Here is a 14801-nt window from a genome sequence, read left to right as displayed (position 1 = left end):
GTTGATTAAATGACTCATTGGAAATATAATCAGAGACTCCAAATCTACTTGCAAATCCCACAGTGCCTTGTTTCTTGTGACACAACAGCCCTTCCACCTTTCCTCTCACCCCAGTTGTGCCAGTTCCATGGATTAGAAAAGCAAAAGTGTTTTGTATGGGGCCTGGCTGGGCAAGCTCCACTGAGCCCTAGAACAGAGGGTTGGGTGTGGGGAACACTGGGGTGCACCGTCATGTTGACAGCTGATGGAATAAGCCCCAGGCTCCCTGCCTGGGCCCCAGCCCAAATCTGAGCACCATAAAAGGGACGGCTCCTCATTCACTTTTGTCCTGGTGTTGGAGTTCTCTCTTCTCTCTTGCAGGCTCTGGTGAGTTCCCATTTGTCTCTTCCCTTCTTGGTTTAAGGTAAGGTGCTGAAGTCTTTACCACTCTCTGCTCATGTCAGGAGAATCCTTCTGGCCTTTTTTTTTTCCTGGGTCCTACCGTTGGGCCTGAACTCTGGGCCTGGGTGCTGTCCCTCAGCTCCAGCTCAAGGCTAGCGCTCTACCACTTGTGCCACAGCGCCACTTCCGGCTTTTTTCTTTTTGCTTATGTGGTGCTGAGGAATCGAACCCAGGGCCTCATGCATGCAAGGCAAGCACTCTACCACTGAGCCACCTTCCCAGCCCTCCTTCTGGCCTTTGAGGCAGGATGCTTAGGCTCAACTTGCTCCAATGGCTGTATAGTTTTTCTTCTTCTCAATTCATCGTTCTAATGGACTGGACTAGAAAGCTTATATCCTTTCCGTTCTGACTTGGGGTGGTTTTTCTAACATCCAGAGTTTCAAAGACGAATCACTGAGAGAAGATAATCACAGGCAACTGAGGATAGAGACACATCTGGGATATCCAGAGCCATTCTGTAGTCCTTAATCTTACTCCCAAGTGGATTATGGTCTGGATTTCCAGGCTTATGTTGGAGGTTTATTCCATTAGCTTCTCCTAAAGATGCTTTGAAGCACCAGGGAGGGCCATGCAGGTCCCTGTCCCATTCATCATTATTATTGCCTCAGTCTAGCTAAAGTCCTCAAGTCCACAAGTTCCTGGGGGCAAATGTCTCATTATTCTCTGGGCTCTACTTGCCTATGACTGCCAACAGGGCTGTGGAGGGCCCCTCTGAGTGGGCCACAGAATGTGTCCAGACCAAGGGTGGGGGTAGGAGTCTTAGGACTGGAAGCAAGGGGATATGACCAACATGCAGGGACTGACAGCCCTCTTATGCCTCTCTGGAGTATTGTGAACAGATCTGAGCTGGGAGATCCAGGAGGTCACATAGAGCAAGTGAGTTAAGGCCTTCTTACCTCTTCAACAGACCATGGCTGGCTTGTTAGTGGTTCTGTGCTGATGAGTACTACTTGGGCTCTTTATATTATATCTGAGACCATGGAGCCCTGGGAAAACTAGGGGGGTTGTGTCTTTCTTCTTGTTAAATGTGTGTGTGTGTGTGTATGTGTGTGTGTGTGTGTGTGTGTGTGTGTGTGTGTATGTGTGTGTTTGTACTGGGGTTTGAACTGAGGGCTTCTTGCTCTCAGTTGGCTTTTTTTTTTTTGCTCATGGTTGATACTCTACCATATGAGGCACAGTTACACTCTGGCTTTTGCTAGTTAATTGGAGATAAGAGTCTCATAGCCAACACAGGCTGGCTTCAAACTGAAATCCTCAGATCTCAAGTCTCCTGAGTAGATAGAATTACAGGAGTGAGCTACTTGCATCTAGCTTATTTGGCAATGATTTGATGGGGACTCTCACCATTGACTTCAGTGGTAACTGATCTGTATACTTCCAATATCTTTTCAAGCACCCCAAATTCAGAGTCCATTAGACACAATGACCTCATACTTTTGCCCTTCTCAGCCCGGCCAATTCTTCTCGCTGCTTATATGTCCTACTTAAAGCCTCACAGTTCCCACAACTCTGTCTTCTCAAGTGTTTCCTCCTTTTCCCACATTCTACATGGACCAAAGGAATACCAGCTCCTTCCTGTTGCGGCTCAGCCTGTACTCTCCCTTTCTCTGCAGTCTGCCTTTCCTCTCATCTGATTCTCCATGCTCTTTCACCTTAGAAAACAAAATCAGGGGATCATTGTTGTTTTTCCTTGTAGCTTATTGAAAAGCAAGATGAGTAACACCGAAGCCGAGAAGATATTGATAAGTTTGCTCAAAATATATCACGACCACGCCTCAGAGTCTGACGTCATGGACAAATCTGGCTTGACAAAGATGATGCAGGAGCATTTCCCCACCTTCCTGTTAGTCTGTGTGAGTATAGTCCTAATAGGTTGAGCAGGAGTGGGTAGGAGTAAGCATTATTAGTGGACATTTGCCTGAGAAAGTCAGCTCACTGAGCGGCACCCATAGGACTGGGCTGGCTAGCATCTCACATGTGCGTCTAGCTCCCTGTGTAGTTACTCTTTGAATGTAAGCTGAACTAGACAGAGGGTTGGAAGACTCAATTTCTTGTATTGTTACTTTATTTTTCTCTTCCTCCCTCTCTTTTTCTCAACAGTTCCGAGGCTCAGGGTTTGGACATTGTCCCGGAGTTTTTGTGCTCAAGGATAGTGCTCTACTACTTGAGCCACAGCTCCACTTCCTACTTTTAGGAAGGCCATTGGAGATAAAAAGTCTTATGAAGGCAGGAAAAAACCTCAGCTTCTTGAATAGCTTGGATTACAGGCGTGAGCCACTGGCACTCAGCTGTACTGCAAAACTTTAATTTTCATATTAGGTTGATAGAAGTAAATGCACACCTACTCATTGAGCCTGAGTAACCTCCTGATGTAACATGGAGCAATAGCACTTGTCCTCCAGGGCTGTTATATGTATTCAAATGAGGCGATGTCTGGCAACATGCATTGTAAAAACAAGGAAGGCCAGACTTGCTAACAGTTGTTACTGGGAAGTCAGTGTTATGATTTGTGGGCCAAGAAAAGGTCTCTGGTTTAAACTAACTTACTCTGAATGCAAGAAAAAAAAATTTCCCCTTTAGGGTCATTTCTCTGAATCCTACTGCATTTTTCAGGACGTTTCTTTTTCATGTGCCTTATGGGAGTAGAAGTAACTCAATAGAAACCAGAGCACCGAGTGACATGAAGTAGAGTTTTAAATTTTTACTCACTGTAGTGCCTAACTTACTATCTAAACGAGTAGCACAGAACTCATTGGCACAAATAATTCAACAGATTGAATCACAGTGGTGATAGTGAAAAGAGGAGGGGCTCCAAAGCTGGTGAATTGCGATGGGAATGATGATTAAATAGAGACAGTTGTGAGCCCTGGGTCCAGGGAGTGTCAAGAGAAAGAATAAACACTGTGCTTTTAAAGGCAGAGCTTACTCCACGAGGTGCAGAAGTCCTGTCTCTGCTCTCCTTGGAGCCAGTTGCCAATTAAAAATACCAAGCGCAAGCTCTAATGCATCATGGCCATCTCAGCCTAACCCTCCTCCAACCCTCACTCCTCTCCTGCTTCTCTTATACCTTTGCTTCCCCTCTTTTTCCCTCTTTGTCCAAGCCCAGGCTTTAATCAACTTTTCTTTTGTGTGATATCTTCTCCTCACAGGAGAAAGAAAATCCAGATTTCCTGGAAAAGTTCTTTAAGCAGGAGGACACAGATGGTGACCAGAAGATCAACTTTCCTGAGTTTATGTCCATTGTTGCTGCAGTCACTACAGAGTTCCACAATCAGTCCCATGAGCAGAAACCCTAACCTGTGGGTTAGAAATAGCCCTGCCCAGACCAGCTCAGCCGACTTCAGAGGTCTCCACAGAGGCCTGGGATTAGTGGACCCCAAGAACCAATAAACTCCATTACTCTGGTTGCTGTTATTATTTGCCTCTTTCTCTTTGGTCATGGATGTTGTCAACACAGACGTTTCTTTTTATTTTTGTACACTTTGAATGAATTTCATGATGACATTTTTATACATGTGCATAATGCTTGAGACTATCATCATGTTCATCCCACTGATACCCTGTGGGATTCTTGGGCTCTTTTTCTCCAGCAAATAAAAGAATTATGAGATAGGGGAAGTGAGAGAAGAGGCAAAAGCAAGAGTAAGATGCCAGGGGAAACTGAGGAAATCTTCTTAGTTATTGATGGTTGGTATAAGCCCCAGCTCAGGCTCCTGAACTAGGAGGGTTGCTTATGTCATAGGAAGTCTTACCCACCTGCTTCCCAGGCAAAGAGGAGAAAGAAGTGGAAAGTTAGACTTCTCATTGTAAGAGAGTAAGAAGTGGGGATTGGAAATGGGTAGCCCATGGTAGTTTTGTGTGGTCCCTCTTTTATAGTCCTTTTTGGCAAATCTCAACTGCTTTGACATCTGTGTGGGTCTGTAGTGTGCTAGGTCTGCACACACACAAAAACAGGCTGGCCTCAAACTTGAGATCGTCCTGTATCAGCTTCCTGAGTGTTGGGATTAGAGCATGCACCACATGATGCCTTACTCCAGACCCGCAATGTAAGATTCTATCTGAGAAGTAACTGAAGCATCAAAGGGGGCCTGTGGCTGGCTCAGATGGTAAAGCTCCTGATCAGCAAGTGCAACAAAAATGGAAAAAGGTAGTAAAATATTACAACATTTAAATAGAGAAAATGATGCTAAGAAACCAAATACTTCATGAGAAAAAGAGTTAACTTTTTTTAAACTTTTATTATAAAGTTTAATTTTTTTTGTCTGTTGTGAGGCTTGAACTCTGGGCCTGGGCACTGTCTCTGAGCTCTTCAGCTCAAGGCTAGTGCTCTACCACTTGAGCCACAGTGCTTCCGGTTTTCTGGTGGTTAATTGGAGATAAGAGTCTCATGGACTTTCCTACCTGGGCTGGCTTTGAACCAAAATCCTCAGATCTCAGCACCCTGAGTAGCTAGGATTACAGGCATGAGACACTGGTGTCCAACTTAAGTTCTTTTATTTTATTTTGTTTGTTGGTCATGGGGCTTGAACTCTGGACCTGGGTGCTGTACCTCAGCTCTTCAACTCAAGGCTAGTGCTCTACCACTTGAGCCACAGCACCACTTCCAGTTTTCTGAGTGGTTTATTGGAGATAAGAGTCTCATAGCCTTTCCTGCCCTGGCTGGCTTTGAACCGTGATACTCAGATCTCAGTCTTCTGAGTAGCTAGGATTACAGGTGTAAGCCACTAGAGCCCAGCTTAAATTTTTTTTATTGCTATTAATTATTGCTATTGATATACAAAGGGGTTGCAGTTATATAATTCAGGTAAAGAGTACATTTCTTTTTGGATAGTGTTACCCCTTCCCTCACTTTCTCCAGTTTTTCATCCTGTCCCCATCCTCAAGTTGTAAAGTCCATTTTCAACATAGTGTCTAGTGCGTACCATGCTGCATTTGTTCTCCCTTTGTTCCTTCATTTCTGTGTCCCACCTTACTCTCCCAAAGATGGATAAGCATACGAGACAAAATAGAAAACAAAAAAAAATCAACAAAGAAAAACCCTGTTGCTTTCATTTCCTGGAGTTCATTTCCATAAATGTTATTTCATGTGATTAGAAGTACATAGGCATTGTGCCTTTGTGTTCCTCTCCTAAGAGTATCCTCATCTGGCCTTACTGTATGTGAATGTCTAGGAAACTCAGAGTTTTAATATGAAATTGAGAATACTTGTTTCTCTGTGAGAATTCAGTCCAATAACATTGAGAACAAAGAAAGGAAAGCCTTGAAATGTATCTTGTGTTGGTTGGAACATTTGTAAAATGGAAGTGGTGGTGCAGCTCAAGGGTAGAGTGCCATCCTTGAGTAAAAAGGCCAAGCACGAGCATGAGGCTCTGAGTTCAAGCCCATGAGGCTCTGAGTTCAAGCCCCAGTGCCGGCATAAAAAACAAAAACAAAAACAAAAACAAAAAACAACACTTGTAAAATGAAAACAACAATGAGATTTCATCTTTCATTTAGTTGAATACACATCTTGTCTATGTCCCATAAGTCCTTTTCTTTCTTTTTCCTTTTTTTTGGGTCCCGTTGAGGGCCTGAACTCTGGGCCCTCAGCTCTTCAGCTCAAGGTTAGCGCTCTACCACTTGAGCCACAGTGCCATTTCCGGCTTTTTTTTCCTGCTTATGTGGTGCTGAGGAATCAAACCCAGGGCCTCATGCATGCAAGGCAAGCGCTCTACCACTGAGCCACCTTCCCAGCCCCCGTAAGTCCTTTTCATGGGCAAGAATGCTAAAAAAGTTGTCTCACAGATCCATAGTGGTCATGTGAGAAAATGCTTGTCATATGTGTTTGTGGCAACAAGGGACTGGAAACAATTAGCATGCCTTTATTATTTTTCACCCTGTTCCTTTTGTCACCTTTTCTACCTGTGAAATTGAGTTCATCCTTTAGAACCCCACTCCAAAGCTACTTGCAAAGCCAGGCACCGGTGGTTCACACTTGTAATCCTAGCTACTCAGGAGGCTGAGATCTGAGTATCACAGTTCAAAGCCAGAGTGAGCAGGAAAGGCTGTGAGACTCTTATCTCCAATAAACCACTCAGAAGACCAGAAGTGGTGCTGTGGCTCAAATGGTAGAACACTCATCTTGAGCAGAAGAGCTGAGGTACAGCACCCAGGCCCAGAATTCAAGCCCCATGACCGACCAAAAAAAAAAAATCTACCTGCAGGCTGGGTGCTGGTGTCTCATGCCTATAATCCTAGCTACTCAGGAGGCTGAGATCTGAGGATCATGGTTCAAAGCCAGCCTGGGAAGGAAAGTCCGGGAGACTCTTATTTCCAATAAACCACTCAGAAAACCGAAATAGGCACTGTGGCTTAAGTGGTGGAGTGCTAGCCTTGAGCTGAAGAGCTGAGGGACAGTGCCCACAGTTCAAGTCCCACAATCGACAAAAAAACACAACAACAACAACAAAAACAACTACCTGCATATAGGGAAAAACTAGATAGTATTCCCATAGAGAAGGTTGAAGGAACATGGGTCAGGAGAATCAATCAGGTCACAGTGAATTCAGCACCATGGACAGCAACACTCTGGTTCTGTTTGCTCACTGTACTGAAGTCTTGGGATGAGCCAGGAATCCTTGGAAGGTTTTAGATACCCAGACTCTTTCTACTCATTGCTTGTAAGCAATTAACTTGACTGTAGTATGTTTTAGAGCAAATGTTCAATTCAGTCTGACTCTAAAACTTGTACTTTTAAAACTTGTGCCTCTGAAACTTGCACCTGTAGAATAGCCTTCCTCTGATTTAAAACAACATATTGGGGCTGGGACAGAGTGTTTGTCTAACAAGATTGAAGTCCCTGAGTTCAATCCCCAGCATGGAAACAGACACACACAGACACACACACAGACACACACACTTTTTTTTTAAAAGCTGAAATCAATTCAAATTTCTATTTGGTGACTGTCTGGAACTTTGGCTGTCATGTGACTTTTGTGTTTCTTCTTTCTTTACATCAGTCCTCTTTTGTTAGTCACCCCAGTGGTTGCCATCTTGATTACGCTTGACATCTTGCTATAACAGAAGCAGCAATAGCTCATGATAAAAGAATATTGACTAGGAAATGCATGCTGGACTGGTGGTGCCTGCCCTTATAAAGATCACCTATTTGAGAGGACATGGGTATATAAGCAGAACATTCTAAGAGCTGATGGGTGAACCTTAATCCTAGGCAGAAGGATGAATAAGGCTAGCTCTTTTGTTTATCTATTTTATACTAATTTATGTATGTTATTGCCTACTGAAGGGAGCATGTAAGGTTAGGCATGAGGGGAGCAAAGCAAAGAGAGAGCAAGCCCACTTATAATCTTGCTGCTGATAGAGGCTAGCAATGGAATTGGAAGTTTAGTGGCCTCATCTTGTGTGGAGTCTCTCCTCTTGGCAGTTCAGGACTTGAGTTATGAGGGAAATTGTTTAGTGGTTTGCATCATTCTTTTGACCTGGCTTCATATTGTGGGAACTTCTATATATTCTTGGCTAGGCTCAGGCCTGGAAGTATGTATTTTGGATCGCTGTTTGTACTGAATAATACTGACCAGGATTTATACAAAGACATATATTTAACATGTGAGTTTTTTTTGCTAGCCCTGGGGCTTGAACTCAGGACAGGGGCACTGTTCCTGAGCTTCTTTTGCTCAAGTCTAGCCTCTACCTCTTGAGCCATAGTGCTATGTTCAGCTTTTTCTGTTTATGTGGTACTGAGAAATTGAACCCAGGGGTTCATGCATGCTAGGCAAACACTCTACGACTGAGCCACCTTCCCAGCCCTGAGGCATTTTTTTTGTTGGTCATGGGGCCTGAACTCTTGGCTTGAGTGCTGTCCCTCAGCTCTTCAGCTCAAGGCTAGCACTCTACCACTTGAGCTATAGCTCCACTTCTGGCTTTTTTTCTGCTTATGTGGTGCTAAGGAATCGAACCCAGGGCCTCAAGCATGCAAGGCAAGTGCTCTACCACTGAGTCACCTTCTCAGGCCCATGCCCTGAAGCTTCTTAAAAAGATATTTCTGTATCCAAACTATAACAAGCAGGAAAGGACTGTGACCAGGTGGGTGCATAGTAGTGATGCAGACAGATGAGGTCAGCCTCATGGAGGGGATGCTAATAGCAGCTGCTAGGGACGTCGTCTGGAACCAGCACTAGAGATCAGTTAAATGTTTACTCTAGAGATGAGATCCATGCTGACTCCTTGGCATGACGCCCACGGGGGAAGTCCACATTTCCGGGCAGTGTCAGTACTTTGCTAAGGCAACACTGTGTCCTGCTTTTACTGCATCTCCTGCCTCTGGCACAGTGCCTGGTCTGGAATAGACCATTGTTCAGTGGTCTACTGTTCAGTGACCTGGCAGACAGAGGGGCTGCAGTTTATGACTCTTAGGATGAGCTCACTTTCTTCATTTCCCTTACTGTTGTCTTTTTACTTGGGTCCTGTCAGTTGTCTGCGTTCCAAGACTATATTGAGTTCTCAAAACCCAGCACTTTCATGAGCACTTGAGTGTCTCAGATGCTCACTCTTTGGTATGGTGGATTTGCTCAGCATCATGGCACCTCTCACTTCCACAGGGTCACCCACCTAGGACATGCACACCACCCCATAGCACAGGGACAAAGATACTGCCCAGAGCCCAGGCCACAGGGCAAGAGCATCAGCCTTCAGGAACTTAGTGAACCTCCCAACAACAGTAATAAGGTCACAGCTCCTACAATGAGCCTGAATATCCTCTAGTTAAAACCTACTTAAGTTGTATCAGTTTTTTCCTATGAGTTGGAGGAATAGCTGGGGCCCTGGAGGGGGCACAGGGAGAGAGACATTGACTCTTTTTCAGTGTAGTATCTGAATAACACAGATCCATGCTTTGACCAAGATTTTCTTTGCTTCCCCTTGTCAGGAGACTTGTACTGGCGAATGTCCTGTTGGGTGTTAAGAACAGAGGCGGACAGAGAGTCTTGTGAGAGAAGAGGTTCAGTGTTTTTGGGAGGCCACAGTGAGGGACACTGCTGGCTCATTCCTTCTTCTCCATCTCTCCCCTGTTAGGGAGATGCTCGAATGAGTTGACAGCATAGATTACCAAAGAGAAAAAGACAATGAGGCAAGTATTTGTTGAAAAGAGACACTGTATTGTTTCTTATGGTCTCTGAAGGCCCCTGGCTGGGTGTAGATCACTGGCTCCTGCTGGAACTGGGTGCTGCTCCCTGGCTCTGTCTGTAGATGTCTATGGCCATGTTACCCAGAATGGACAGTAACTGAGCAATGTTCTTGTTCATGTCTTTTTTCTCAGGGTCATGGGCCCAGAAAAGGGCCCATGCCCTTTTGTTCCTGTAAAGAGAAAAATGTACGTACAAGGAACAGTCAGTTCTGAAGACAAGTCATTCACTGTGTAGTTCATGGTCCATATAGATCATGGAGGAGGACATAGAACCAGCACCTTTGGTTGCAGGGCTGTGGATGGTGGGGGTGTGCACAGAGGTACCTGGAAAAATGGTGGGGGACACTAGTCCCTGGAGCTTTTGAGGGAGATCCTTTGCCCTAAAAATGGGCTTGAAAAATGTGACACACAGGCAGCAGGATCTGACCAGAGGTTTCTTTTTCTTTTTTTTTTTTTTTTTTTTTTTTGGGTCCAGTCATGGGGCCTGAACTCTGGGCCTGGGCACTGTCCCTCAGCTCTTCAGCTCAAAGCTAGTGCTCTACCACTTGAGCCACAGCGCCACTTCCCGCTTTTTTTTTTCTTTTTGCTTATGTGGTGCTGAGGAATCGAACCCAGGGCCTCAGGCATGCAAGGCAAGCGCTTTAACCACTGAGCCACCTTCCCAGCCCTGACCAGAGGTTTCTAATGAATGACTTGGGTGAAGATCTTCAGCCCTTTCCTCTTCTGATCCTAGCCTCTGTGGGAACTCTTATCTTAAACCATCTTGTTTTTTTTTCCCTCCATTCCCTAACCTTCCTGTTCTTTTCTCTTATTCTAACAAAACTTCTCTGTTTTGGGTTTTCTGTTTGTGGTACCTAGGGACACTATCTTTTTTGTTTCAAGTTTGCTAATGAACTTTGTCAATTGTAAAGGGGGGTGTTAATTGAGAATATTTCTATTGCTTTATCACAAAATCAGAAATACTGATTAAGCAGCTTCAAGCTCAGGGACCCTTAGCTGGGCATGAGTGGTTCATGCCTATATTCTATCTACTCGGGGTTGAGATCTGAGGCTCATAGTTTGAATATATTCCAGATAGAACAGTCCATGAGAATCTTAGCTCCAATTAACCACAAAAAAGCTGGAAGTGGAGCTGTGGCTCAAGTAGTAGAATGTTAGCCTTGAGTAAAAAGCTCAGGGACAGTGGCCAGGCTCTGAGTTCAGGCTCCAGTACTGGTGCGTGCATGCACGCACACACACAACACACACACAACACACACACACACACACACACACACACACATACATACATACATACAGACAAGAGTCTGGGCCTACACCTATAAGGTTCTGTTCATTTCATGACAGCTGGGGGGGGACCTGTCATTGATCTCAAGTAATCTTTATTGACCACCTGATACCAACCCTTCACATCCATATGTAACTTTCTCATTTCTATTATTTTTCACATATATCCTCTCTTTACATCTCCTCTATATAAACCCCCAAAATGAAGTACTATCACTCTATTTTGCAGATGAGAAAATGGAGACCTGTAGAACAAAGACAACTTGTCCAAGGTCACAGAAAAAAAAGTGCATCATCAGCCAAGCTCAACCTCTACTCATGTAGGTTTTGAGGAAGTTGGGGAAATTCTCCTTCATCATCTTCATCATGCCTGACTTGCTAATCATGTGATCCTGGTCTGTGTGTTTCTGAAACATGCTCACCAAATCAATCATGGGCTAGAGTGTTGCTCATGTTTGCTTTCATAAAGCTGCAGGAAAGAACAGACCTGTGTGTACCTCCCCTCCCCACTTCCCCCACCCCACAGTCACAGGTGGGTGAGGGTACAGGGCTGAAGACTGAGGTGAGGGGGGCTAACTTGGAGTAAAAAGACTTCTGGTTTTCTTTTCAGTGTGATAGAATAAATTCCTTAAAAGGGAAAAGAGAAGACTATGTTTCAGACCTGGGCCCAACCAGGATTGGTGAGGAGAAGCAGGGAGAGCTGGGGTCCACCTATACAAAGGACTGAGATCTGAGATGGGGCTGTGATAAGGCCCAGTCTCCTGAGTCCTTACCTACAGCATTCTCCTCCCTCCTTACCCCGGCAGGCAGCATATATACAGAGAGACAAGCAAGTGCCTACTTACTGGAGCTGAAGAGATGTTTTGGAGGAGGGGAAGAGTGAGATGTATGTAACTGGACCAAGAGAAGCCCTTTTCTATGACCCAGCCTCAAGGGGAACTGGAAACCCTGGGGCAGCTTAGGCCATCAGCTTCCTGGAGCTCTATTCCACTGTGTGTGTGGAGTGTGCACGTGTAGAAACCTGTGCTTAGCATTTCCAGTAACTTCCTGGGAGACCTTACCTAGGGCCATCTTTCCTCCCAGTGCAATTTGGGGTTGAGGCAGTCAGTTGGATGTGTTGTCACAGGTCAGAGAATGGGGAAGAAAATTGGTTTTCTGGACCCCAAAGGGTAGAAGTTTGGACCCTGGGAAGAAGAATTTTTTTTTTTATTAATCTACTACAAATTTGTTTTGACTAATGAGCCATTCTAGTCACTGAATCCTGCTGTACCTGAATTCCTCCTGAATTCTCACAACTCAGTTGGGTAGGCAGATGAGAGGTGAAGTGTTAAGCAAATATCCTGTTTACTCAGCTAGTGAACAGCAGAAAGTCCCGGTTAAGATTCTTCCTCCTATCCCTTTTTCTAAGTCTTCTGGGTCACATCATCATCATCATCATCATCATCATCATCATCATCATTATTATTATTTTGGTCCGGTCGTGGGGCCTGAACTCTGGGCCTGGGCACTGTCCCTCAGCTCTTCAGCTCAAGGCTAGCGCTCTACCACTTGAGCCACAGTGCCACTTCCAGCTTTTTTTTTCTGCTTATGTGGTGCTGAGGAATTGAACCCAGGGCCTCATGCATGCAAGGCAAGCGCTCTACCACTGAGTTAACTTCCCAGCCATCTGGGTCACCTTAGAGGCTGGGAACTAACTCACTGTCCTGGGGAACAGGAAAGATCACCCCAATGTCATCCTATGGTCAGATTCTCACAGGTCTCACAGGGTAAGGGCCAGAATGCATCTTGCTATCTGGATTCACTGGTTCTGTGAGCACAAAGGAATGTGGGCAGGGAGTTGGCCAGTTTCTCCCCAGCTTGGTGATGGGGGCTGCTTATGAATTCTGTTGTCCTTCCTCCTTCTCTATGTGAAGTAGCCTGTGTAGGAGTTGTCCTTGGCTTGATAGGCCCGTCTGTTGCAGAAGGAATGTGGAGTTGGTGAGGAAGTGGGGGATAAATCACTGAAATGGGCAGCTTTTCTGCTATGCTCTTCTCCAAGTTCCTGGTATGGCACAACAGAGTTCAGGGTTCATTTAGTGAGCAGTCTCTCAGGCACCGTGGGACTTACTGAGCTGTTCTCGTTTGTTCAAATGGAGCTTCCCATTAGCCCCTCAGCTTCCCCTTCCATTAATTTCCATTGTAACTAGAAGCCTCTGTGACCCACTCTCCCACGTCTCCAGTGGATGGCAATATTAATTAGTAACAAAAGGCAAGAGATAACTTGAATTGCAATTAAAATGGGAATGGCTGAATATGTTATTGTATCTATGCTATCAATATTGTGTAATTGGTAGAAATGAAAATGAACTTGAGGACATGTCTTGTTTAAAAATCTTATTTATTTCTTGGTGGTACCAGGGATTGAACTCAGGGTCTTGAACTTGTAAGGCAGATGCTTTACCACCTGAGCCATTCATTTTTTTGTGTGCTGGTTATTTTCATGGTAAGGTCTTCCTCTATGCTCAGGCCAGCCTGGGCTGCTATCCTCCTATTTGTGCTTCTCTGTGTTGCTGGAGATAACAGGTGTGCACCACTGTGTCTAGCCATTGTGCTTCCACATAGCTGGGACAACAGCCCATCTCTACCATGCAGAGCCATTGGTCAAGATGGAGCCCCTCAAACTTCTGTGCTTAGGCTGATCTCCAACTACATTCTTCTGATCTCTACTTCCCAACTAGCTAGGATTACAGGCTTGAGCCATGGTGCCCAACTTGTTTGATAATTTAAAAATAGGTTTTATTTTGGAGAATATATATATACACACACACATAACAACCACAACAACCACTCTACCACCCTCACCACAACAACATTAAGCACAAGGTACAGAGATTTCCCCTAGCATGTATAGCCTCTCCCATTACCAACACTCCTCACTGGAGCGATGCCATATTACAATTGATGACACACTGGCACATTGTCACCCCTGAACCCATAGTTCATATTAAGGTTCACTCTGATGTTGTAATGTGTAATGACCCACTACCTACCACTACAACATGGCACTGTAGTTTCACTGTCCTACAAATCCTCTGTGCTCTGACAATTCGTGTCCACTCTCTCTATAGTTCCTCCCCTCCTCACTGGAATGTGTATAGTTACAACCATGTGGGATGTAGTAGCACTTTTTTTTTTTGTAGATCATGGGACTTGAACTCTGGGCCTGAGTGCTCTCCCTCAGCTCTTCAGCCACTTCTGGTTTTTTTCTGGTAGTTTATTGGAGATAAGAGTCTCATGACTTTCCTGTCTGGGCTGGCTTTGAACTGTGATCCTCAGAGCTCAGCCTCTTGAGTAGCTAGGATTACAGGTGTGAGCCACCAGTGCCCAGCTTTGTAGTAGCACTATTATATTGGGTTCTTTCATTTAACAATATCTATTTGAGTGGCTTTGTATTTCATGGTTTTGTAGCCCACTTAAAAGATATATTTTATTGTTATTATTAAGGTACAGAGTTATTTACTTTTTTTTTGCCAGTCCTGGGGCTTGAACTCAAGGCATGAGCACTGTCCCTGAGCTTCTTTGCTCAAGGCTAGCACTCTACCACTTGAGCCACAGTGCCACTTTTGGCTTTTCCTGTTTATGTGGTACTGAGGAATTGAACTCAGGGCTTCATGCATGCTAGGCTAGCACTCTACCACTAAGCTGCATTATCAGCCCATCACTGTCTTTTTAGCACTAATATATTCTTGTCTGCCTGTATATAATAATATATTATTATTATTATATTGTATGCTTCCACTGAAAGATACCTTGGTTGCTTCCAAGGTTGGGAAATTATGAATAAAGCTTTGTGTTAGTTACTTTTCTCATTGCTGTGACAAAATACTGGGCACAAACAACTTAAAAGAGGAAA

General features: G+C 44.6%; 1 protein-coding gene and 1 long non-coding RNA gene across 2 annotated transcripts; one reads left to right on the top strand and one right to left on the bottom strand.

Moving 5' to 3' along the window:
- The first annotated feature begins 2154 nt into the window (after nucleotides 1–2154).
- Nucleotides 2155–3855, top strand: LOC138821581 (uncharacterized). The gene is made up of 2 exons (XR_011370169.1): nucleotides 2155–2294; nucleotides 3591–3855. It is a non-coding gene; the product is annotated as an uncharacterized lncRNA (long non-coding RNA).
- Nucleotides 3856–9635: 5780 nt separating this feature from the next.
- Nucleotides 9636–11343, bottom strand: LOC138821516 (protein S100-A7-like). Its single transcript, XM_070013822.1, has 3 exons — nucleotides 11220–11343; nucleotides 9889–9946; nucleotides 9636–9792 (listed from the first exon to the last, which is right to left on the bottom strand). Exons 1-3 carry the CDS (start codon nucleotides 11341–11343, stop codon nucleotides 9636–9638), a joined length of 339 nt encoding a protein of 112 aa, XP_069869923.1.
- Nucleotides 11344–14801: the final 3458 nt, after the last annotated feature.

Source organism: Dipodomys merriami, unplaced genomic scaffold (assembly GCF_024711535.1).
Source record: "Dipodomys merriami isolate MVZ:Mamm:240054 unplaced genomic scaffold, mDipMer1.0.p SCAF_92, whole genome shotgun sequence".
Taxonomy (NCBI): domain Eukaryota; kingdom Metazoa; phylum Chordata; class Mammalia; order Rodentia; family Heteromyidae; genus Dipodomys; species Dipodomys merriami.
This window is presented reverse-complemented; position numbering and strand designations above follow the sequence as displayed.

Excerpts from the sequence above, each read along its gene's own strand:
- LOC138821516 (XM_070013822.1), bottom strand. The coding sequence starts at position 11,343 with ATGATTGATTTGGTGAGCATGTTTCAGAAACACACAGACCAGGATCAC. Across the intron at positions 9,947-11,219 it reads CAAAACCTACATGAGTAGAG|GTACCTCTGTGCACACCCCC; the intron begins GTTGAGCTTGGC and ends CCATTTTTCCAG. Across the intron at positions 9,793-9,888 it reads ACCAAAGGTGCTGGTTCTAT|GAACAAAAGGGCATGGGCCC; the intron begins GTCCTCCTCCAT and ends TTCTCTTTACAG.